The sequence below is a fragment of the Phoca vitulina genome, unplaced genomic scaffold, assembly GCF_004348235.1.
Source record: "Phoca vitulina isolate PV1807 unplaced genomic scaffold, GSC_HSeal_1.0 scaffold75, whole genome shotgun sequence".
NCBI classification, from domain to species: Eukaryota; Metazoa; Chordata; class Mammalia; order Carnivora; family Phocidae; genus Phoca; species Phoca vitulina.
The window spans coordinates 1,890,111-1,916,759 of NW_022589778.1; the positions used below are offsets into that span (position 1 = coordinate 1,890,111).

General features: G+C 36.5%; 1 protein-coding gene across 10 annotated transcripts; it reads left to right on the plus strand.

Moving 5' to 3' along the window:
* Positions 1–25,744, plus strand: C9orf72 (C9orf72-SMCR8 complex subunit). Of its 10 annotated transcripts, none has more exons than XM_032393640.1 (12): positions 1–112; positions 2,412–2,606; positions 5,540–6,027; positions 7,173–7,232; positions 11,506–11,601; positions 12,361–12,425; positions 14,558–14,630; positions 16,970–17,086; positions 19,396–19,631; positions 22,317–22,374; positions 23,637–23,746; positions 23,859–24,045. In XM_032393640.1, exons 3-12 carry the CDS (start codon positions 5,584–5,586, stop codon positions 24,043–24,045), a joined length of 1,446 nt encoding a protein of 481 aa, XP_032249531.1. In that variant the 5' UTR covers positions 1–112; positions 2,412–2,606; positions 5,540–5,583. The 10 variants fall into 10 exon arrangements, with proteins under 10 accessions (XP_032249531.1, XP_032249533.1, XP_032249539.1 ...); XM_032393641.1 differs by lacking the exon at positions 1–112 and adding an exon at positions 190–209; XM_032393639.1 differs by lacking the exon at positions 1–112 and adding an exon at positions 193–261.
* The last annotated feature ends 905 nt before the right edge of the window (positions 25,745–26,649 follow it).

The following is a 26,649-nucleotide window of genomic DNA, read 5'->3' on the forward strand; positions in this document are numbered from 1 at the left end:
GAAAACTACACAGCAACTCCTTCCGCCCACGTGAAAGATGGCGCTTGACGCGTCAACCATCACTGCTGCCCGGTTGCTTCCCTTCGGGGGCGGGGTCCAGAGAGAGCAGGAGGTGTGTGCTTAGGCGGTGTATGCTTTTGTTTTCCTCACCCTTTCTCCCCTCCCGTTACTCTGATAGTATTCGTTGAAGGTGATGGGCGAAAGATTAGGTAAAATTCACCCAGAAGAAGAGCACCAGGCGGGAAACAACCGCAGCGTGAAGTGGGTTCGGGGTCGGGACGCGCGCGAGGGGCACGGATCGGGGGCGGGGCCAGGGGCAGGGCCAGGGGTGGGGCGGGGCGGGGCGGTGGCCGGGCTGCGCTGCGGTTGCGGTCCCTGCGCCCGCGGTCCCTGCGCCCGCGGTGGCTGAGTCGCAGGAGGTGGCGAGTAGGGTGAGTGAGAAGCCGGCGGGCCGGCGACTGTTTGGGGTTGGGGTACAGGGACCGCGCGAGGGCGGGGGCGGTGGCAGCAGCTCTCGCCAGGGCTCGGCTTGTCGTCCCAGACCGAAACCCGGCATCGGGTTTTCCAGCTGGTGACTAGTAGAGTTGCCTCCATCCGGGCCCCCGGCTTCCCGGCTGCGGCGGCATGGAGACCAGGGGCTGGGGACCGGGCCTCTGGCCCTCTTTCCCACCCGCAGTCCCCGAGCCGGCCGCTTCCCGGGGATCCGGTGTGAGACCCAAACGGACCCGTCGGACCACCTGCGCCGCGGGTTCGAGGGAAAGCGCCTCGAGCACAGAGAGGCCTGCCTCTGGGGAAGGCCAGAGGGCGGGTGGTGTGCGGTGAACCCCAAGTCCGGGTCGGAGAGGAGATAAAGCGGGGTGGGATGGCACGGAGGAGATACCATATGGCTGCACAATTTGAATACAAGTTTCTAGAGATTGCTGATTCCCTGTGAATTTGAGGAGCAATTCTAGACTGGGTTGTGCTCCCACTGTGTGGGTCATGACTTGCTTGCTTCACAGCTCCGAGGTTACACACTTACTTAAAGGAAGTGACCATTAAGACTTGAGCATCACTTGACTGATAGTATCTGCTGCAGAAAGAAGGGCACTGATTACATGTCTAATCGCCCACACGGCATCTGATTCACCCCCTACTCCACCAGGCTACTGTATTCAGGAGACAGAGGGAAGTCATGCACTTGCTCAAGAGAGACGACCCTTTCAGAAACAATGGAGATTGCTAGGCCCTAGAAAAGTAACAGTGGTTGTGACCAGTGGATAAATTCCAGTACAAACTGTTCCCATCCCTCACCTGTGATGAAAAGCAAGGGGAACATCAAAAACTAATGATGTAATGTATGGTGATTAACATAACATAATTTAAAAAAAAGAAAAGAAAAGCAAGGGAACACAACACCTCTGGCATTACATTTAATTTGTACTTTTAATTTGAAAAATACTGTTTGATACCATCTTTATCAGACTTAAGAAAACTTATGGGAAGCTTACAGAAGCTAGAATATATGGAAGATTAATAATATGGAGTCAGAACACTTGAAATAGGATGGTGTTATGTGACACAGATACCTTTGGCCACTACCTCAGCCAAACCCTGCTACTCTGGAAAGCCCTGAATTAGTTGGAAATCGCCTCATGATTGACTACTCTTTATACATCCAAAACAAAAGTGAGAGAAATTCTGGACCACATTGCTTATTGTGCACAAAGCCAGCACTAACCTGCTCCAGGAAAGTTACATAGGTGCTAAAGATTTTTTTTTCTCTTTATAACGTTGATAAAATAGTCTCTTTATTTAGCTCTGTTAGCAGTCCAAAATTTGCTTTCGGAGAAAAAAGTAAAAACAAAAAACAATGAGGACTCCTATCTTTCAAGCCTGCCCTTGGGCTCTATGTTAATTAAGTAGTTCTGAAGAGTAGTGTGGGTTAGCCTGCCTATTATGTGAGAAACTTGGATCTGTGAGAGATAGCCTGACAGTGATAGAAATTTCATTTGCGAATCTTGCCTGATAAAAATTTAGAAAGTGTCACAAACAGTCGGGTGTTAACAGTTCACTGTCATTAAAGCTGGCCTGGGCAGCGTCTGTTTTTGGAAAGTGGGCTGGCTTACGACCCTGCTGCTTTTAGGGCTGAGAGAAAATAAACAGAAAGCATGGTTATAAGAAGTGTGAGCCTTATGATGGTAGAATTCTGATTTACAACAGCAGTGGACCAGTCAACTTTCTAAATACCAGTGGGAGAAGAGATGGCTGGTTTTTAGCAAAGGTTTAAGAAAAAGCAAAACTTAGAACCTACTACTCTGCTAACAGTTTTAAGAGATGGTAATTAATATGATCTTTATGTTTGCATATGTTGGATTATTTTCAGAAAGTATATTGGGTACATCCTCATGAACCCTATTCTTTGTTTACAGGAGTGGAAAGCCACCGTGTCACCCAATTTGGATCCTGGCTTCCCTCAAAAGACTCTTAAGGCTAATCTTTGATAACCTTCTGGAGTAGCCAACTACATGTAGATATATAGATAAACGACTGTTGGTTTTGACCTGATTTTTTTCAGCCACATTTATATATATGGAGTTTCCTCACCAAAGATGATGACTTTAAGTGTTAGTAAAATTATTTTTACAGCTCTCTTAATTACACTTCTCTGTAACATTTCATTTCTCAAAATTATTAATTTTGGCAGGATTTTAAGCCAAACAATTCAACATGATTCTTGTCTTTTGTTTTCTTTCTAATGATAATACCAATGAGTATAAATGTAATTAATGGTCTATAATAGTTTAATTTTCACAGTCAGGTAAAAATTTTCTCATAATCCAAGCAGATTTTGCCCTGGGGCTCGGTTCGGTTTTAGGAAATGCTTTCATTTTCAGCATAATGATGAAATGTTTGAGCTAAAATATTGTTCTTATGATTATTCACCTTTTTTATCCAAAAAGGAAGAACAAAGGAAAACGTTACAATATAATTTTGTGGCTGTGTGTTAACTCATCTCCTTGGCCCTCAGTTTGTTATTAATGATGACAATAGCATCATTACAGTTTGAATTCAGATTACATTCCTGTATTCTATCATTGTAAACTGTTTAAATTTTATCCAAAACAGTGGATATTTTAAATAAGCTAGACAGTTTATGTCCAGTATAGTCTTTTAAGACTGTTAAGTTGATATAACACATTAAAAATTAAATATTCCCTAAATGAATTACTGAACTAAAAATACATACATTAACTGCCTTTATGTTAAATCATTTCAACACGTGCATACTATAAAGTGTTTGCCAAGTTCTGTATACCTATTCTTGATATGCATGATAAAAATGCTCATCTAATACTCTAAAAATAGAAGCCACTTCTTTTCAGCAGTCTGAACTCTCTTGACAAGATATAGGTAAAATCCTTTAAGTAAATGAATTGTAGTTATAGGTCAAAAGTTGCCTCCCAAAGCAATCCTATAGGCAAAGATAGGTGTATCATAATTCACCTATTAATTGCTGTCCTTTATCATTATGATGAGTAGATTCCACAGTTTTAGACTTGCTTAAATGTAATTGTTACGGTTCTTTTCACTTTAGGTCTTTCAATACACGTATTCAATTTTTTTTAAAGATTTTATTTTTAATCTCTACACCCAACGTGGGGCTCGAACCCACAACCCCAAGATCAAGATTGACATGCTTCACTGACTGAGCCAACCTGGCACCCCTCAATTTTAATATTAGGCAAGAATGATTCATTTTACACTATCACAGAGAGTATATACCTTTAGAGTGTTAGATTTCAGTGGGTTAAGATATATAGGAGACCTTGATTCTTGCCTGACTCTGACCTTGGGCAGTTAGCTTTTCTCTCTGTGTCTATTTTCCCAGCAGAGTGAAAGGCTTGACCAGTATCTATCCAGTCACTTTGTTCTTTACATGTTCTAAACAACTGAAGCTTTTTTAGTTTAGCCATTTAGTATAGAACTCTTGGTAATGAACTCAGTGTACTGCTACACTGCTTTCTTAAATTTAAGTAGCATATTAAATATATTTATCTTCATCTTGATGTTTCAGTTTTATTTTAAACACCAGTATTGGGCTTTAGTGCCCTGAAACCCAGAGAGCTTGTTGAGAATAAAGGTACTGTTCGCTCGTTTTTGTTTTTTTGCAATCTTTTGTCTTTCTTTCTTTCTTTCTCTTCTGTTTTTCTTTTTCTTTTTCTTTTTTTTCCCTTTTAACAGCTTTAAGGTATTTCTACTGACAGGTGTCTTTTTTTTTAAAGATTTTATTTATTTAAGAAAGAGAGAGCATGAGAGTGGGGAGGGGCAGATGGAGAAACAGGCTCCCCACTGAGTGGGGAGCCTGATGTAGGGCTTGATCCCAGGACCCTGGGATCATGACCTAAGCCGAAGGCAGACGCTTAACTGACTGAGCCACCCAGGCGCCCTGTAGTGACAGGTGTCTTTACTAGTTTCCTAGGACTGCTGTAACGAAGTACCACAAACTGGGTGATGTAAAACAACAAAAATTTATTCTCTCACAGTTTTGGAAGCTAGAAGTCCAAAATAAGGTGTCTATAGGGACATGCTCCTTTGAAGGCTATAGGGAAGAAAATTCCTTGCCTCTTAACTCATAGTAGTTACCAGCCATCTTTGGCTTCCTTGGCTTGTAATCATGTAGCTCTTAATTCCTACCTCTGTCTTTACATAGCCCTGTTTCCTCTTTGTCCATGTGTTTCTAAATCTTTCTCTCTTAAGGACACCAATCATTGGATTAGGATCCACCCTAATCCAGTATGACCCCATCTTAATTTGAATATACCTATTTTTTTTTAAAGATTTTATTTATTTATTTGACAGAGAGGGAGAGCACAAGCAGGGGGAATGGCAGGCAGAGGGAGAAGTAGGCTCTCCGCCCAGCAGGGAGCCGGATGTGGGACTCGATCCCAGGACCTTGGGATCATGACCTGAGCCGAAGGCAGACGCTTAACCGACTGAGCCACCCAGGTGCCCTGAATATACCTATTTTCAAATAAGGTCACCTTCATAAATACAAAGGGTTAGGACGTAAATATATATTTGGAGGGTGGGCAGGACACTGTTCAACCCACAACAAGTGTGGTGGTCTCTAGCTGAGCCCTCCCTTTTCAAATTTGCTCCTCTTTGTTGTGGTGGTTTAGGAACCAAATATCCAATCATTAGAATTGCACATAGATTGGATATTTGGGGACAGTGAGGGTCTGTTCTATGAGCTTTAGCATATGGTATTTCATATTAATGTTCAAAGACCCTTTTTTAGGTCATTATTATTTTGAATTTCTAAGTGTATTCCCTGAATATGGGTGACAAGTTATTATGCATCATAAGGTTATCATCGTATTAGCAAGCATTTGATGTGCACCTGCCATGCTAGTCGAATGTCTATCCTAGTAGGGGACATGCTTCTAAATCTTTTTTGACTGAAGAGAAAACCACATAGGCCTAAGTCATTTGAATTTCTGATGTATGACTTTAAAATTGCTGAACCTAATCATTGGTTTTGTATGTTATTGTTTAGATATCCCTGGAGCATTTGGATAATGTGGTAGTTGGGATGCAGTGATGTCGAATCTCTGTCCACCGCCATCTCCAGCTGTTGCCAAGACAGAGATTGCTCTAAGTGGTGAATCGCCTTTATTAGCAGCTACCTTTGCTTACTGGGACAATATTCTTGGTCCTAGAGTCAGACACATTTGGGCTCCAAAGACAGAACAGCTACTACTCAGTGATGGAGAAATAACTTTTCTTGCCAACCACACCTTAAATGGAGAAATCCTCCGAAATGCAGAGAGTGGGGCTATAGATGTGAAGTTTTTTGTCTTGTCTGAAAAAGGAGTAATTATTGTTTCATTAATCTTTGATGGAAACTGGAATGGAGATAGGAGCACATATGGCCTATCAATTATACTTCCACAGACAGAACTTAGCTTCTACCTCCCACTTCACAGAGTGTGTGTTGATAGATTAACACACATTATCAGGAAAGGAAGGATATGGATGCACAAGGTGAGTGGTTTTTGAGCTTATTAATCATGCTAACCTAGCCATTGAAAGTTTATCTTCTGATACATTTATATCTAATACTTAGAAATGATATGCAGTTAACTTCAAACAGTAGCTATTATTTGCATCTGTCCTATTAGTTCTAGTAGTCTGATGTCAGTGATCTTCATAATAACCCTTGAAGGTAGGAAATGATAGTTTTTTTTTTTTTTTTTGGAAATGATAGTTCTGTGTTACAAGTAAAAGCTAAAGCTTAGAGGAATTGAGAACATCGTAGTAAGCTTTAGAGTCTAGGTTTGTCTTGGGAACCTTTAACTGTAAAACCTTTTCTCTTTTTGCATTGTATGACTCTGTTTTTCACTTAATACTGTGTGTAGGTACAAGCAGTTCAAAACAAGTGTTTCATAAGCCTTGTAGCCTTTGGTCTCTTTTACTTCTTTGCCAAGTTCTGAAATTTGTAAAATGAGGAGGTTGCACCAAACGGTTTCCAGGAGATGTTCCTTTTAATTTTGCGGATCCAGCCAGAGGAAACTACTGTCATCCCCTAAATCCTGTAATTTAATATTTAGTGATATTTATATTTTCATATACTTTTGGCAGACCTGAAGAACAAATTTAACTCTCCTTTCTGCTTTACAGTTTTGATACTAATATGGAAGTCTGTTAAAGTGTTCTTAATTTTATAAGGCTTTTACCCCTAGTAAAAAGTAATAGTATCTTTGAAAAGAAGAGTGTTTTACTGTTTGCATACTATGTTTTCTTATTTTAAATGTTTATGAAAATCATTTAAAAATCAGGAAGCCCCAGATACATACAACTTGATCTTACTTAATTTGAAAAGTACAAACCATTAGTTTCCTTTGTGAAATTATGCAGATGTTACATTGACTGTTTTCTAGTAAGTTATCTTTTTTTTTATCTGCAGAGAAAAGGGTGTTTTTATTTTATTTTGTATTGTTTATAAGAGAATGGATTTGTTGGATTAATTTCCTGCCCCCTCCCTTTTTTTTTCTGCCCTAATGTGGAAAGTATTTTTCCCATGAACTGAACTACACAACAGCATGTCTGCCATTTAAATGTATTGTGAAAAATAAACAAATATCAAAATGTTTTGTTTTGTTAATTTTAATGAATTTTCTCTTGCTCAGGAAAGGCAAGAAAATGTGCAGAAAATAATCTTAGAAGGCACAGAAAGAATGGAAGATCAGGTAAGATACAGACTGCATACTATCAAACACCACCAAGCTCATGACATGCATCTGTATAAGGCTGAGGGCTACTTTTCTTAAGGCCTTGAAGCCGTACCGTACTATTTTGACAGAGTGAGTATGAAAATGAACAGAGCCTTTACGGAAATATATGGAACAAATTGGATGAAAATTTCCATATCTTAGACCTGAAGAGTTAAATAAGTGAAGAATAATAGCTATTTTGCTACCTTTTTTTTTTTTTCTGTTTGCACACAGACTAAGTTTTGAATAACTTGTTCATGGTAAAAATTTTAAGTTTTATATGAGATTTTCTTTAAGGTATTGCTTCTGGGCGCCTGGGTGGCTCAGTTGGTTAAGCGACTGCCTTCGGCTCAGGTCATGATCCTGGAGTCCCTGGATCGAGTCCCGCATTGGGCTCCCTGCAGGGAGCAGGGAGTCTGCTTCTCCCTCTGACCCTCCCCCCTCTCATGTGCTGTCTCTCTCATTCTCTCTTTCTCAAATAAATAAATAAATAAAAATCTTAAAAAAAAAAAAAGTATTGCTTATTAAACATTTCCCCAGAAGTAGTTATAACAGGAGAGAAGTGAGTATACCCCTCTAAGATATCTGAGATTAGTTCTAAGCATAATATTTATTTGAAGTCTCATGCTGTATTTTTAACACTCATGCAATTTATATTTTATTTCCTATCTATTTAATATTCAAATTTGCCAGTGATATTCCTCACATTTCTGATTATATGAAGTCTGTAGGGAAACATGCCATGGTTATCCCATGTCTTTGAATCTGCCCAGGGCACAGGCACCAGCATTTGAGATGCATGATTGCATGGATATGGTTTCCCTTGTGGAAGTTAAATGTAAACCGTTTCAGTGCAGGGCAGAGATGTTCTGAAGGGGAATCTCCAATGGAGAAAGGGTTCTTTGCTTTTACTCCCATTACCTCTGGCCACTCTCAGTGTTCCTTGTGTTGAACTCTAGTCTAAGGATGACTGGGTTGTCTTTACTCTGGTTCTCCTTTAGCGTGCCTAAGACAAAATAGTACTTTAAACAATAACTTTTCTAAAAATTTATGAATATACAGGACTTAAACCAGGAAAATAGAAAACCCTATAAAATGATCTCCTTTACAAAATTGTTATTATATCTATATTTTTGCAAATAACTCTCCAGGAGGTAATCCTGGGGAAAGGTCTAACACTTACAAGAAAATGTTTCCCTTTACCCAGAGAAGCTTGGCCTTTACTTGGTAGTCAATGGGCAGAGTGCAAGCACTGGGGAGACTTTTACCAACCTCTAGATGTACCTACTAGTTATGGAGTAGTTAGTAGAGTTACCTCAAGATAAAGAAATTTAAGACCCAATAAAATTCTGCTTTTCCTGGGATTTTTTTTTTTTTCAAACCAGAAACCTGTACTTAAAAAATTTACCACTATTAACTTTTAATTTATTTCTGTTTTAAGGGCTCTTCTTGAAAATGTTATCCTCTTCCTTCTGTATATTTAGACAAACTGGATGTTTTTAAAGGGGAAACATTCTCCTGCTAAGAAGTTCAAGTTAGAGAAGTCACAGGAGGAAAAGATACTTGAGGGATTTTCTTTTGAGTTTCTTCTGTGTTCAGGCTTGTACGATTTCTCTTGTTAAGCTTTGATGAGGATATGCATTCCGTTACAATAAATATCTGAGATACAGTTTATGGCACTATATATATGCCTAAACCTAAGGGAAGATACTTTTCTACAGTTATCCTTTCTGCAAAGAAGCTGCCTAATAGTTGAATCCTTGCATATCTCACATCATTTGCTTAAAATGACTTTATTTTGAACAAATAAATACTATTTGGGGATGACACATTAGTCTGGAATCAATCACTGACTTCATTCACTGCAAGTTTTGGATGCTTATAGCTATCATCTGATAAAATCACTTTACAAGGAAATAGCTATATAGCTAGTCATTATTCTTGCTGAATTGCATGTGTTGATTGTAATTGTAAACAGCATTTTAAAAATTCTTTTAAAAAGCGGAAACAGTGAGTGGTTATGTTTGGAGGTTACTACAGGATGAATTTTTTAAAATAATAAAACCTTCTATATGATGCAAGGAGGCTTATGACTTAGCTTAAAATTTCCACAGACAGCATCATACTTAAATTCCCAAGTTTCTGAAAAACTGGCTATAGTCACTCAAAAAATGACTCCAGGAATGACTGAGATTTAAAGACCCATGTGAAAAGTTTGAATAAAATAGTTTCATGAGAGATGAGTGAGGAAAAAAACTGTTACTATTCTTAATATGTGATTTTAAAAACACGTTTAGCTAAAAATTAACAGATATGTGACAATTTCATCTCTCTAAAAGTTTACATATTCAGGGGGTGCCTGGGTGGCTCAGTCGGTTTAGTGGCTGCCTTCGGCTCAGGTCATGATCCCGGGGTTCTGGGATCAAGCCCCACATTGGACTCCCTGCTCAGCGGGAAGTCTGCTTCTCCCTCTTCCTCTGCCTCTCCCCCTGCTTGTGAACTCTCTCTCTCTTTCTCTGTCTAATAAATAAATAAAATCTTTAAAAATAAAAAAAATAAAAATAAAAGTTTACATATTCAGGATGGTTCAAAAATGTGGGGGCAGGGGTGATGGTAATGAATAAATGAGAGATCACCCATCATTGAGACACTCTACATTTGTGATGTTCTATATTGAGTTTTCAGTTTCATTCTAGAAACTACAAATTTCAAAATTACATTTTTGATGTCTGTTTATTGATTCTTAAAATATATGTGATGAGTTTGATTTGCATTTGGGTACTAAACCTTATTGTGAATGTACAGGTTGGATATTGACTCAAGCTTTACTACTGAGTTATTTGCTGACTACTTCTAAGTCTTTTTATGGTTGGTTTTCCTCATTTTTAAATATAAAATGCATCAATGACCTTTAACAAGAGTTTTTCATATCTCAAATAAATATCAAAGGAAATCCTTTCTAAATTTGGCGTGATAATTTAATTATTGCATGGATTGGTAAATCATAAGCCAGTGATTCCACTCTAAATAAAATCATTCCTGGAAGAATGAAAATTAGTTTTAAATAGTTTGTACATCCTTTAGAAACGTTTTGGAGTAGTCGACATGTTTGGGGGGGTGTTTTAACAAGTTATCAGGTATTTCTATCAAAGGATGTCATTCTTTGCTTTCAGTTTTTATTTTTTTATTGCCCCATTTATCCTATACAAGTTTTCCCTGCTATCCAAAAATGGAGCATTCCTGTAAAATCTTTTATACACTGAAATGGCCATAAAGAAGCAGTTACCATTAATTTATATGGAAAAGTTTTTTGTTGTTGTTGGTCAGTGTATTTAATTAATTAATGCTACAATGAACATCTAGATTTATTCATATATTTAATGTACATTGCATCTTGATTTATTAAAGCCAAGTGACATTCTAGTGGGCATTTACTGTTTTTTATGTTATTTTATGTGAGTGTAACATCAATTGCCTCCCCTAAATATCAGTGGAATAAAAAGAAAACCTTTAAAGATGTGGGGCAGTTTTTTATTTTCACAAATTGTTCCTAGAGATCTGAAACTAGAGTACTGAAAAGCTCAATTCACAAAGAAAAATGGTCATTCTTGAAGTACAAAGATGTCTCTAATGACTCTTTCTGTTTGTTTTTTCTATTTATTTATTTATTTGATGCAGTGTTTTCATTGTTTGCGTATAACACCCGGTGCTCCGTTCAGTACATGCCCTCATTAATACCCATCACCAGGCTAACCCATCCCCCCACTCCCCTCCCCTCTAGAACCCTCAGTTTGTTTCTCAGAGTCCATAGTCTCTCATGGTTAGTATATGGAAAAGTTTTTGAGTGTTCCCAGACCCAAAAAATAATGCCTCTTAGGCATCTCTGATACCTTAGAACACATCCTACTGATGAATGGACAAAATAAATCGAGCTAAAGCACAGATGCTCACAAAGTCCAAAGCTAAGGCAGCTCGGTGCTGAGATGCTGAGTGGAGTTCGGGCGGGAGCTTGGCCAGGCCACTTTTGCACTATGCGCCACCTCCCATGCTGGACACTGTTTTAGCTTTTCACCTTTTCTTTTTTTTTTTTTGTAGAAGCAGAAATCCTCTTCAGATTTCTTTTGGTTACTGAAAACAGGTACTAATGTAGGTCTTTCATAAAAGCAAAGTGGTATAACTCAAACTTTCAAAAAGCCAGGGATACCTTCATTGTGTGATTTTCTTCACTTCATTTTGCTTTTTTGTACAGGGTCAGAGTATTATTCCAATGCTTACTGGCGAAGTAATTCCTGTAATGGAACTGCTTTCATCTATGAAATCACACAGCGTTCCTGAAGAAATAGATGTAAGTTCTTACTTGTATTATTAAATAGGAATAAGGATACCCTCTTATCACTTCCCTTGAGTTATATTACTAGTAGGTATATTAGTAGTATTCTAATTTTAGTAGTATCCATTTTTTGTCATATATACTATTCATATGAAGTATTAGCCACTTTAGCAAACACACATAAAACCCTGAGTTTTATAGCCAAACAGGCTTTTTTTGGTCATTGATAGTTGTGGCAGAATTACATTTATTTAGTTTATTTCACCACTTTTGTATTTCTTAAAAGTAGGATTCCAGACCTTATAGAAGCAATCAGTATTGAATGCAATACTTTTTGTAACAAAGCAGTATACCAATAAGTGGTGGTTTGCACAAGTTTATTTACATTCACTAATCTAGTTTTCTTTATCATTTGTTGGCATTTTGAATTACACACTCTGCATGTGTAGAGAAATCTTTAGGAAACTATTCTTGTCTCTTTTTTGTCATTAAGATTTGTCTCCTGATTCTGATAGCCCAGAAGAGGAAGTTGTTCTTGTCAAGATTGTTGCTTAACCTGCCTGACTGGTTTTCACATTTGTTCTTCTGAAAGTTTATAGAAGTGCCCAGAGGTTGTTTTATTGGGATTCTTGATGCTTAGAAATGAGGACAATGTGTCATATTGAACTTAGACTTCGGAAAACTTGTGTATTTAAGAGTGTTATTTCAGTGCTACGTTATAGCCAGAATAACTTTGGTTTTTTTGTTTGTTTGTTTGTTTGTGGTGTGTTTTAGATAGCTGACACAGTTCTCAATGATGATGATATTGGTGACAGTTGTCATGAAGGCTTTCTTCTCAAGTAAGGATTTTGTTTCTTTTTATAAGAGATGGATAAAGCAGATAGAAATCTTAGGCTCACCTATGACATGATTTGGAAGGATGAAAACAATAAGAGACTAGCTACCCAAATTATTCTAGGAACAGTGTTGCATATTTAAACTATTACTTAGCTTTGTGTTATTTTTTTTCATTTATTACATGTCTGTGATATATTTGATGTTACTCTTTTTAATATTTAAAGAAGTCGAGTGTCCATAGTGCCCAGGCAGGAAATCTTGGTCTCTTGTTTGGTTCTGGTTTCTTATTTTACTTCTCATTAAAGCTGAAACAAAGAACTGAAGGGGGTTCTTAGACCCATTTCCGGTGTTGGTGGGGGCTTCCCCCCACGAACAAACAATGCTCTAGATACCAAGTGGGTGTCCTACAGTTTAATTCAGTTCTTACACTCTCTGCCTGGAGAGTGTCAGATTCCATAAATTAAGGGTTCAGTCCCACAAGACTGCGTCTCCCCTACCCCCGGACACCAGTCTAACTGACTGGCAACAGATTGGACGTCACAGCCTCCTTGGACTTCAGACACTAGTAACAAGTCCAGGTTGTTCCCTGGACTTCTTACCAATTGGCTATAAATCAGGTTCCTACAGCCCCCTCCTTGGGTTCCATTAATTTGCTAGAGCGGCTCACAGAACTCAAACACTTTATTTACTTGATTATTATAAAGGATAGAATCTAAGATACAGATGAACATCCAGATGGAAGAGATGCACAGGACAAGGTCTGGGGAAAGGGTGAATAACTTCCATACTATCTCCAAATACCACTCTCCCCAAATCTCCACATGTTCACTAACACAGAAGCTCTCCAAACTCCTTTTGGGTTTTTATGGATGCTTCATTACATGGGCATGATTGATTAAATCATTGGCCATTGGATAACCTCCAGCCCCTCGCCCCTCCCCAGAGGTCGGGGAGGGACTAAAAGTTCTAACCCTTATCACGTGGTTGGCTCCATTAGTAATTAGCCCCCATCCTTAGATGCTTCCCCCCCCAAAAAAAAATCGCCACATTAACATAACAAAAGGCATCTCTATCATTTCCTACACTTAGGAAATTCCAAGTGTTTTGGAAACTGAGCCAGGAGCTGTGGATTAAGACCAAATATATATATTTCTTAAAATCACAATATCACAGAACCCTTACAAATTAAGTTTCATTTGGATGGACTTAACTTTTTTAGACCTAGAAAAGAAAATTATTTGTATTTTTATTGATCCTTTCCATCTTTCAGCAGATTTTAGTACTTAAGAGTGTGGGCTCTAAAACCAGACTTCCTGGGTTATTGCTGTGTAAACCTGGGCAAGATACCTGAAGTCTCTGTGCCCCCATTTCCTCATCTGTAAAATAGGAATAATAATAGTACCTACTTCATATGATTTGTTGTAAGAACTGAGTGAGATAAATCATATTAAGTATATAAAACAGTGCCTGGAACAAACAAGCACATAATAGCTGACATTTTCTTTTTTTGTTTCTTCAAAGGAAAATGTAATAACAATAATAACAGCCAAAATTTATCAGGTGCCTACAAGTCAGTCCCTATACTAAGTGCTCTCTCTGCATGTATAAACTCATCTTTTCCCTTAGTTTCTTTACGATTGCAGATTATTGTGAAATTTTATTTTTTTCAATGAGAAGTGAAAGGATAAAATACTTACTTTTTATGTCCATAGTCTTTTCCTCAGAGAATCTCAGAGGCGTGAGTGTTTTTAACCTAGAAGCCTTAACATAGCTTGATTCAGAAGCACTTTGGTGCTGAATCTGCTCACTGTCAGCCATTCATATCATTATTTTTAATCCCATTTGATTTTAAATAAATCACTTAACCTCTCTACACCTCAGTTTCATTCTTTATAAACTGGTAATATTTTACTAACTGGGTTTTAATTTCAAATGGGAGAATCTCTGTGAAAGGCCTGAGGAAAATGTAAAGTACTATGGGAAACAAGGGATGGCATTTCTCTTGTAGCTTTGGCATTCATCATGTAAAGCTAGTCTAAGTTGTTTGAAGTTCACTTGCCCTTTTTTTGTTTTGTTTTAGTTTGTGACATTGTTTTACCGGCAGTGTTTTTCATCTTTTTTCTTCACCTTGCAGTGCCATCAGCTCACACTTGCAAACCTGTGGCTGTTCTGTCGTAGTAGGTAGCAGTGCCGAAAAAGTAAATAAGGTAATTTATTTTATGACCCAGCCAATAATCTGACTTCTTAATGATGCTAACATATCATGGATTCTAATTTAAAAGTTAGCTTGCAGTCAAAACAATCTAATATTATAAGGAGGTAATAGAATCTGGCCAAATTACTGTGTGACACCCTGTGACAAAAATGAGTTGAAGTAAACTGCTAAATAGGAAATCATTAATCCGTTTCTTTTTGATAATTCATAAATATTATACAGTTTTCAGTATTGTATAAATGGTTTTGAGAATTTCTTAAAATAAGGTATTTTTAAAAATTATTTGTCTTCTGTTTTCTGATGTCACTTTTAATAAATAGGGCAATAACCATGTACTTTTTTTTTTTTAAGATTTTATTTTTTCATTTGACAGAGTGAGGGAGAGCACAAGCAGGGGGAGGGGCAGAGGGAGAGAGAATCAGAGTCCCCGCTGAGCAGAGAGCCAGAGGCGGGGCTGGATCCCAGGACCTGACCTGAGCGGAAGGCAGACACTTAACCGACTTAGCCATCCAGGCGCCCCAATAACCATGTACTTTTGATACTAATTTCAAAAAAATGTTATCTGGTTTTTCATCTTGATTTCTTATCTTGCTTTTCCTCCTGAATCTATTTTTTTTAGGGACCTGTTGCTACTGAGTGGTCAGTGGAAGTTATGTTTTATTCAGTAACATTTGTGACCACTTCCTTCAGTGCTACATGAGTTAATAAAGACTTAATGAGGGCGCCTGGGTGGCTCAGTTGGTTAAGCGACTGCCTTCGGCTCAGGTCATGATCCTGGAGTCCCGGGATCGCGTCCCGCATCGGGCTGCCTGCTCAGCAGGGAGTCTGCTTCTCCCTCTCCTGCTCCCCCCTCTTGTGCTCTTTCTCTCTCTCATTCTCTCTCTCAAATAAATAAATAAAATCTTTAAAAAAAAAAAAAAAGACTTAATGAAGTTATCTTTCCAAGCATTAGGCAAAAACTAAGGGATTTTGCACTTTTCTTCACTGACTGTTAATTAGAAAGAGATAAGTTGCACATATCTATCAATTTAAGTAAACCTGATTTTTCTTTTTATGTCTTACACAGTAACTATGTTAGGAATGATTATTTCCTTGACAAATATATTTGTATTTTTTTCTCTACCCTGTATGCTTGCCTGACCCTTCATTTACCAATATTATATTTTTCATACATCCATTTATGAGAGGTTAGTGTACCTCTTACTATGTTGGTCTAGCAATTTATTGTTATATTTGTTACCCCAAGAAGGTAGGTTTCCATCTGTGTCACCCAGAACCTTCAGATTTCACAAAAGGACTTCCCAGTAGCTTTTTGGAAGAAGAAGGCTCTGTGGTTGGGGCTCTCTGTTTTTAAAACACTTTTTTCACCCCACATCCTCTTCTGGCATAATTGCTTCTCTTTTATTTTTTTAGTATGAAAAAGGTTGCCATCACTCTATATTGAAAGCCTACTACTTTAAAGTCACTACTTTAATGTGAAAACTGTCTGAACATACTTACTTGGCTTTTTATTTTCCTGATAGAGCTATAGATCAAATCCTGTTAGAATCATAGATTTCTAAGCCCCAACCAATACCTTGCTTATTTTAAGTCAAATTTGATAGAATTTTTTTTTTTAAGATTTTATTTATTTATTTGACAGAGAGACACGGCGAGAGAAGGAACACAAGCAGGGGGAGTGGGAGAGGGAGAAGCAGGCTTCCTGAGGACCAGGGAGCCCGATGCGGGGCTCGATCCCAGGACCCCGGGACCATGACCTGAGCCGAAGGCAGATGCTTAACAACTGAGCCACCCAGGCGCCCCTCAAATTTGATAGAATTAATTCTCATTCTATTGAAGGATTTGGATACTCCTAATATTCATTATAATGGAATTTCACTATTCAACAGAGGCCATAATTCTGCCTAATTTAACTGCATTTAGTTTTCTTGTCCAGAATTGTTTGCTTATTTGAAAAATAGTTGCCCCTGGGTGGAGATACAATCAATAATTAAGTCATTAGTTCTTAGTGAAATAAGGATTCCGTGATCAAATATGTTGAATAAAGTATGCATATCATATCAATCACCTGGTCACAATATGTATTCAAACACTAAAGGTTTTGAAATATACAGTACGTTTACCAGCATTTCCCAAACTTACTTGACCACACAATTCCTATTTTAAGCAACAACTGTGATGTCCCATGGACTCCTGAAGGTGACTAAGGAATACTTTCTTCTCAGGATGTACTTTATTGACAATAGTGGTTGAAGTTTCCATTCAAATTTCTTTCATAAGCAAACCAGTGGCCTTTAGTTTATTTTAATGCTAAAATATTTTCTTTTACAGATAGTGAGAACATTATGCCTTTTTCTGACTCCAGCAGAGAGAAAATGTTCCAGATTATGTGACGCAGAATCATCATTTAAATACGAGTCAGGGCTCTTTGTACAAGGCCTGCTAAAGGTATAGTTTCCATTTGTCACAAGTGACATTTAAATCATAAAATCATTTAAAATCATTTTTGACACTCTTTATAAATATATTTTGAGTATTAGCATGTAGGACATCTCATGTTATATGCCAAGGAGCTGGCCTATACACAAGTCTGAGCTTAGAGTATATGTCTTACAGATTTATAGTTAGTATCAGTGAGACATCATAGAGTCTCTTTTTGTGTGTTTCTCTTTGTTTCCTATAGCTGCCTGTCTGACCTCAGGATTATTTATTCAAGTTGCATATCTAAAATGGGTACCTTTTTTTTTAACTGAAAAGAATTTGAATTTTCTTTTTTTTTTTTTTAAGATTTTATATTTATTTATTTGACAAAGAGATAGCGAGAGAGGGAACACAAGCAGGGGGAGTGAGAGAGGGAGAAGCAGGCTTCCCGCTGAGCAGGGAGCCCGATGCGGGGCTCAAACCCAGGACCCTGGGACCATGACCTGAGCCAAAGGCAGACGCTTATGACTAAGCCACCCAGGCGCCCCAAGAATTTGAATTTTCATTAGCATTTTTTGTTTATGTGCTGTATTCATTTATTGAAAGAAAATTTTAAATTGCTTCCTGTCTTCACGAAGTGTATATAGAATTTGAACAATTCATATATATACATATTCACATATGTGTATTTTTAAATTATTTTACATTTTTTATTTACTTGAGTCTGCTTTTTTTTTTAATTCTAGTATAGTTAACATACAGTATTATATTAGTTTCAGGTGTGATCTAACAATTGTATACATTACTCAGTGCTCGTCATGATTAGTGTACTCTTTAATCCTCACTCCCTATCTTACACCCCTCCCACCACCTCCTCTCTAGTAACCATCAGTTTGTTCTCCGTGGTTAAGAGTCTGTTTTTAGGTTTGTCTGGATTTTTTGGGGGGTTGTTTATTTTGTTTCTTAAATTCCACATATGGGTGAAATCATATGGTATTTGTGTTTCTCTGACTAATTGAGTCCTCTTTTCAAGGAGCAAAGCAGATAAATGTAAATTAGCAATTATTTTCAGTAATTACAGGGAAGATACTTTACTGAATCTATCATTGATATTTCAATTATAGTCAAAGATGTGAAAAAGTAGATTTCCTAATGGTTATGTGATTCTCTCACAGTGAATGCTTTCTTGAGGATCTAGGCATAGCAAAATGAAAGAAAATATATTAAAAATTATTGCAAATAAAAACTATATTCAGCTTTTGCATTTTCAATAGTGTGCATGCTCTGAGCTCAGAATAATATTTAAATACAGAAACTACTTAAGGGAAACTCATTTCCAATTTGAACTGCACAAATATGAAAATTGGAATCTCTTTTTATCAAAGACATAATAAGGTACTTAGTACTTTTATTTCCTCAGCACCCTCTTACTTAATTATGTAATTTTTATCCCTGAAAAGGACCTATACCAGATACATAGAGGAAAGCTTGAAACTATAATGAAAAAATATTTGTTAACACTTTTCCATACACGTATAAATTGTTAAGCCTTTCAGAAAATACTTTACCATTATATGTCAGGAGCCTTAAAAATGTTCAAAGACTTAACCTACTATCTCTACTTCTGGAAATCCATCCTAGGGAAACAATTATATAAGGAGAAAGATTTACTTATAAAGGTGTTACTACAGCATTATAAGGGTAAAAAACTGAAAATAGCCTCTGTATTGTGTTCATAACCTATACCACAATGCTTTGTACACAGTAGATAATTCTTACATGGCATTTACTACCCAATTGACAATACCTGGGAAGACGTACATTTTTTACTTATAAAAATACATATTCATTGAGATTTAAAAGAATATGTAAATAATCTATAAGAAAATAAAAAGTTCCCCATAGTCTCATAATCCAATGAATAACCACTGTTAATATTTGGCATATATCTTGCTCTTCTTTTTATTCTTCTGTATGTATCTTTGACATAACTCGCTGCCCCCTCCACATATTTTAACCTCCATTTTCCACAATATATTATGAACATCTTTCTATATCAGCACATAAACTTCAGCAAATTAATTTTTAGCAGCTAGACAAAAAACCATTGTTATTTAATCACTTATCTTTTTGGCTGCTTAGCTTATTTTCTAGCGTTTTACTATTTAAACCAGTGCTGTAGTGCACACATCACTAAGACTTTGTACACGATCATGACTAATTTCCTAGGATAAACTTCTAGAGATGGATTTGTGAAAGCCAGTTTTTCTAATTAAAAAATAATTCTTCGTATCTTTTGGCATATAAGACAATAAATTTTCTTTTCATTATGACAGGATTCAACGGGAAGCTTTGTGCTCCCCTTCCGGCAAGTCATGTATGCTCCCTACCCCACCACACACATAGATGTGGATGTCAATACTGTCAAGCAGATGCCACCATGTCATGAACATATTTATAATCAGCGTAGGTACATGAGATCCGAGCTGACAGCATTCTGGAGAGCCACTTCAGAAGAAGACATGGCTCAGGATACTATCATCTGTACAGACGAAAGCTTCACTCCAGATTTGTATGTAATGATATTATTGTTAAACAGTATTATGAAATTATATCTTTTATGAGTAAAAACAAAACAAGCCTATGTTTGAAAGGAAGGAAATATTACAGAGAATTATGCTTGAAGAAATAATTTGGTTAATCATGCGCTTTTTTTTTTTAAAGATTTTATTTATTTATTTGACAGAGAGAGATATAGCAAGAGAGGGAACACAAGCAGGGGGAGTGGGAGAGGGAGAAGCAGGCTTCCCGCTGAGCAGGGAGCCCGATGCGGGGCTCAATCCCAGGACTCTGAGATCATGACCTGAGCTGGAGGCAGACGCCTAAGGACTGAGCCACCCAGGCGCCCCTGCGTTATTTTTTTTTCTTAAATGTCTATTTTTCTTAATATAATTGTGTTTTGCATAGATAGGTTAGATTAGTCCCTAAAAGTAAATATTCAAGTATTTACTTAACAAATATACATTGAGCCCCTACGCACAGTAATAGGTGCTAATAAGGTTGGGCCTACAGTCTAGTGTATAAGAGTCATCAAAAGGCTTATTAACTAAACCAAAGAAGTAATTCTTTTTTTTTTTCTTGATATGTGAATATAATATACAGCAGGACTGTGAAAATACATGTATAGAGCATTCTTTTATTTGCATTTTATATTGTTTTTCATTTTTTTATTCATAAAGTATGATCAGTAAATTAAAAAGAGAAAAAGTAATGATAAAATGTTGAAAGTGGACCCAATTAGAGGGGGAAACATTATAAACCCGAATTATAAAACCCCAAGAAAATACTTAAGTTCTAAATCAGGAGAAGAAATGCGGTATAGTCTGATGGTTCTCTTTAATCAATTTAGAGTGCCCAGCACATATAATGTACTCAGTAAATGTTATTTTTGTGATAATCCATGTTTGAGTGTATAAAGCAGCAGTAAAATTGGAGCAAGCAGCCCTGTCCTGTAATTCTAAGAAACATTTGGAGCTGAGCCAGGGGACATGTGGAGCACCAATAGTCACACAGAAGTTACTGACCGAAAGCATAGAAAAGGAACCCCATGTCCAAGGGATCCCCAGCCTCATGTGTCTCTAAGTCCAGAAAGATGGCATCATTAGGACCCATCTTTTTCCAGCTGTCCACTGTTATTGTGGGTTCCATAGAAAGTTTTAAGGAAATTGGTTTAGAAAATGAATTAGTCAAAACGGGAATTCCAGGTGACTAATTTTTTAAGTATTGGTAATTGTGGTACATGTGTAGGAATTCTCAAAACTAATCTGTGCTTTCAAGCATTTTCTTCTTTCCTGAATTATTTAGTATTTTCTCCCCTTTTTTTGGTTACTTCAGAGCTTTTTTGGGGGGGAATTTAGTGAACTTTAGAATGGATTTATCATCCAGTAATTTTATTTTTATTTTTTTAGAGGAGGTATGTGTATGCTTTTAACATTTCTTACTCATTTTAGCCAGTTATGTTTTGATTGCTTCACTGATTTGACAGACTTTGATTAGCCAGCTAGTCTTATTTTACTGATGATTAAAAAAATAACATCATGAATTTTTAAAATTTATTTACAACTCCCAAGTAAATTTTCTGAACACGAAATTGTCCAAAAATAATATTCTGCCATTAGATTGTATATTAACTTTTACATATTACAGATATATTTTACTTTTTAGTTTTCTTTAAGCAGTATTATTTATTTTTAAGATATTTTTAATTTTAACTTCTAAAAATAATTTCACTCACTGCCATTACATGAAAAATGAGTCACTGGAAATATCCTTTTTTAACACTTTGCTTCATCTGATTCACCTATAACAGAGACAGTCAGTTTGAAAAGGGGTGCTGCCAGCTAGTAATCATGCAGGGCTGACTTTTTTTTTTTTTTCCTTCTGAGTTTCCTTCTTCTGTAATTTGGTACACCCATCTCCTAAAGTAGGAAATTTTAAGTACTTTCCTATTTCTCTATGCACACATCTCTCTTTGTTTGCCTTTCTTGTAAGTTCGGTGATGATCCCTACCATTTTCAGTGAAAAATTGCTTACCTTATGCTGTGTTAGAGATACATTATCTCTAGTGTGTATTATGTCTTAACTTCTTACTCTGATCATTGCCTAGGTAGGTAACCCTTTCCTAAGTAGTTGGTTCATGTTACTTGCTTGGTGATAAGTTTGTTGATGCAGCTCAGTGGTCAAGATGTTCCTTAATCCCACTTGAATTTTCCTTAGCATTTACCCTTTTACCTTTTTCTTCCTCAACAGCTTATTACAAGTTACTATAACATAAAGTTAACCTTTTATTTTGTTCTGGGTTTTGGTGGTGGTGGTATGTGTTTATTTTTCTTGCTGTTTTATTTTGAGATGGCAGGAATTGGCAATCGTATTTATTAATTTTCTAAGGCTCTCAACATTTTTTTTGTAAGGTGAGGGTACAAAAATAGATTAATAGGGACTTACGTACCCTTCTTGGGGATGTTTATATCTTTAAGAGAAAAATAATTACATAGTGGCTTGACAAACTCCAGTAATACACAAATGTATGCTTGAGTTAAAATAAATATTTTTGTATCTCCAAATATATTTTTATATATATATAATTTTTATAAATATGTTTATATATAATATTCCATTTCTAAGAATTTAATTTATTGGCTGGAGTGAGGGATTTTGGAAAGTAGCCATTTCAATGTTTGGACTGTTTTCTTCATAGGAATATTTTTCAAGATGTCTTACACAGAGACACTCTAGTAAAAGCCTTCCTGGATCAGGTAAATGTTAAACCTGAGATTGTCAAAATGAATGATATGATATGTTTTCTTTTTTAGTGTATACTACATTGCCTGTGCTATATATGTAGCATCATAGAATTAAGTCGTTACTTTTTTAAGTCATTATCTCTTTGTAATGTTTCAGATCTTTCTAAAGTGTCTACATAGTGTTTCTTTTGAATTGTTAGTTGGTGTAGCCTATATATTAACAATGAAAGATGCAATATAATAATAATTAATGTTTTAATTCCAACCACTAACCTGTCACTCTCTTGGGGAAAGGAGAATATTTTTTATTTGCCTTAATTGAGCCAAAATGTCTTTAAAACTTAGTATACTTCTACTGAAATAATAACATCTTTATTGTCTCATTCTTTTGAAAAATATCTACTTCGTTAACATTTGAAGAAAATTATAGATTATATGGGACTTATTTCTTAATATAACAGCTTTGTCATAGTATCATTCTGGGGACCAGGCCAGGAAACAGTATCATAGAGGTAACTTTGAAATAATGAGGTCCTTAGATTAACTCAAAATTTTAGATCCAGGTCTGTGTAGTCTGTGACGTATTGCATAGTTCAAGGATAATTCATAGTCATGCAATTAATTCCATGCTTCTTGAGCTGAATAAAATCATTTTACCACTATACATGTACCCTTACCCCCAACAGTAGAGAGAGAAGAATATCTCAAATCCATAGTCTGTAAGCATGGCTCGACTTCTGGGAGCTTCAATTTTATTTGGAGATGTGGGCAGAAAAAGTTAGATAATACAAATAGAAGTAAATTACATCATGATTTTTTTTTAAATATTTTGTTTATTTATTTGAGAGAGAGAGCGCGTGCGCAAGCAGGGGGAGGTGCAGAGGGAGAAGCCGACTCCCTGCTGAGCAGGGAGTCTGACATGGGGCTCGATCCCAGGACCCTGGGACCATGACCCAAGCCAAAGGCAGCCACTTAACCAACTGAGCCACCCAGGCGCCCCTACATCATGATTGTTAATAATAAAGTAAATAGGGATGTATTCTGAGATAGAATGCAAAATTTGAGTTCATTTTCAAAGATAAAATAGAAGACTTCAGAAAAACGTGATTACTTTAGACTCTACTTCCTGTCTATTAGGGGCATCCAGGCGAATGGTTGTGGAGAGCTGCTCTAATGTGTGTTATCTGCCAGACATTGTCAACGCTGTGATGGAAACATGCTGTATAAGAAGAATTGGAGCAGATTATTTATTAAAATACTTCATTTTCCTCTAGGTCTTTCATTTGAAACCTGGTTTATCTCTCAGGAGTACTTTCCTTGCACAGTTTCTACTCGTCCTTCACAGAAAAGCCTTGACGCTAATAAAATATATAGAAGATGATACGTAAGTAAAACCACATGGAATAAAAACCTTTGTGCATTGTGTTTTGTTTTGTTCCTTTTGGACGTTTTCTATATTTTTATATATAAAAATTTTTTTTCTTCATTATTTATAGGCAGAAGGGGAAAAAGCCCTTTAAATCTCTACGGAACCTGAAGATAGACCTTGATTTAACAGCAGAGGGCGACCTTAACATAATAATGGCTCTAGCCGAGAAAATTAAACCAGGCCTACACTCGTTTATCTTTGGAAGACCTTTCTATACTAGTGTACAAGAACGAGATGTTCTAATGACTTTTTAAATGTGTAACTTGTGAAGTATATTTTGTCACAATCATGATTGCTGCTAAAGTAGCTCGGTGGTGTAGGAGACATCATTCCCTCGGGTCATGCCCTAGAGTCCTACTTGGCAGTGCAGTTAAAGTTAGTTACACTACAGTTGTTACAAGTCTGTAAGGGGATGTCAGGTGCATCGTTACGATGGATGCATCTTTTCCTAGATGTGCTATCTTGGGATACAAACTTAGGTTTACAGTTATAGTAAATGTTACTGCTCTCTTTTAAAGATATAATAATAGAATAAAACTTGACCACAACTACTGTTTTTGTAACTTACAATTCATGGTTTACATGTATCAAAGTGAAATCTGAGTTAGTTTTCACAGATAAATACTAATTGACTTTTCATCTCTTGGTGTTCCTTGAACATAGGTTAAGTTTTAGAAAGAATATATTGATCAAGCAGATGCTTAATTCAAATTAATTATTAGATCATACTTGATAGACTTAGTAGTCCTTAGAGTTCAGTCTGTATAAAAACGTCATGCAATACATGTAGTCCCGATGGTGAACCACAGTCAGGGTGTTTGTTTGTTTGTGTGTTTGTGTGTTGAGCTCTGTCAAAGAAAATAGAGGAAATTGGATTTTATGTTTTAGTAGTTATTGCCAACTATTTAAATTAATTTTTATTATTTTTGAGCCAAATTGAAATGTGTACCTCCTGTGCCTTTTTTTTTTCTTGAAAAATATAATGACTTGGAAGAAGTTCAGATTACACTAGTCAGTCATTTTTATCTTGTTTTCCTCTTGTAGATTCTCACCCTGATTTGGCAGTTGTGACTCCCAAGATTATAAAATGCAATAGAGAATATACTAACTAGTAAGATCTTTTTTCAGGAACAGAGGATAGTATCTTGTTCTTTTCCTTCTTATATTTCTGCCCATATTTTTGAAGTTGCTGGCAGGTCTCTTTGCCTGCATCTTGTGAGGAAAGCAGGAGAAACTTTACTGATGTGCTATTTTACTAGGTGCTACTTTGGCAAAACTAAGTGATCAATTTCTTTTGTTTCCTTAATGCGTTTGGACCATTTTGCTAGCTATAAAATAAGTGATTAATATAATTCTGTGCTAGAACAGTTTTGACATAATAGTATATACAAGCAGCTAAAATATTTTTATTTAAAACTGTGGAAGTTACACAAAAGGGAAAAATGTTTATAAGAAAGGGATAAAAGTGACAGAGTCCCTCTGCTGTTGCTTACCAAATTGAACCAAAACCAACATGTTCTTTTCGGAAAGGTCCTAATTGCCTTTCACATCACTGATCAGAAAGGTATAGACAACCTGATTGATAGACACAAATGGTACTGGGTGACTGGCGCTCTGGCTCAGTCATGGAAGAATTTACAGGTAGTACCTTGCTGTACGCCTTACTCAGTGTTTTCTATGCAAGATTATTAAAGAGTACTGACTGATTATCTTCTTTTGCTGGTTTATTGTACTGTGATATAGAATGCAAGTTGTACAGTGAAATAAGTTATTAAAGCATGTGTAAACATTGTTATATATCTTTTCTCTTGGTTGGAGAATTTTGAATAAAATATCTTTGAAATTTTGTCTCAGCAATTATTTGTTCAGAAAAGCAGTGTTATGATAATGAAAGACTGACAGTCTATGTTATATCTAAACTTTTTTTACTTGTTTTTTTTTTTGTTTTTTTTTGTTTTTGAAAAAAATGTATTTGAAGTTTTTTATAATGCCCGGAATCTTTTCTTTATAATGCTGGTTGCTTTTATTACTTTTTTAATTTAATGCTTAACTGACAGGATCGCAATTTGATTTTTAAATTTATATATTAATATTTCAAATGTAAGCTAGTGCTTGGGTCATTTTTTTAAATTTCTGTTATAAAATATTATTATAACCTGAGCTGAAGTTATTTCTTCCAGGTATCCAGTATAGGTGTCCAAAATGAAAGTATAAGGAATCTAAACCTTATAATCTGGAAAACAAATAAGATTGCCATTTTTGGGGCACCTGGGTGGCTCAGTCGTTAAGCGTCTGCCTTCAGCTCAGGTCATGATCCCAGGGTCCTGGGATCGAGCCCCTCATCGGGCTCCCTGCCTGGCGGGAAGTCTCCTTCTCCCTCTCCCACTCCCCCTGCTTGTGTTCCCTCTCTCGCTGTGTCTCTCTCTGTCAAATAAATAAATAAAATCTTTAAAAAAAAGAAAAAGATTGCCATTTTTACTCCAGGTAAAAAAAATGTAATTCATAAATATAATAGTTGAGTTGAAAGGTTTCTTTAAAAGAAGACTGATTCATCACACGCTAAGATTCTTACAGAAGAAACCAACACTTTATATAATGCTGTAAAGTACAAGTGAGATAATGATGGCTGTGGTCTGTTTCTGTAATGCTGCCGGTTAAACAGGAGAGTAGTGATTGTTACTCTTATGTAACACTGTTTTGGTTTTGAATTGACGTTTCTCCTATGATCGGCAGAGTATAGCCTAAAGTACCCCCAATTAATACATAGCCCCCTGGACTTTCCCAATCCAACATCGCAACACGATGAGGCCGGTATTATTGTTTCCACTTTACAAATGAAGAAACTAAAGCTTAAAGAA

Excerpts from the sequence above, each read along its gene's own strand:
- C9orf72 (XM_032393640.1), top strand. The coding sequence starts at position 5,584 with ATGTCGAATCTCTGTCCACCGCCATCTCCAGCTGTTGCCAAGACAGAG. Across the intron at positions 14,631-16,969 it reads GTGCCGAAAAAGTAAATAAG|ATAGTGAGAACATTATGCCT; the intron begins GTAATTTATTTT and ends TTTCTTTTACAG. Across the intron at positions 17,087-19,395 it reads TTGTACAAGGCCTGCTAAAG|GATTCAACGGGAAGCTTTGT; the intron begins GTATAGTTTCCA and ends TCATTATGACAG.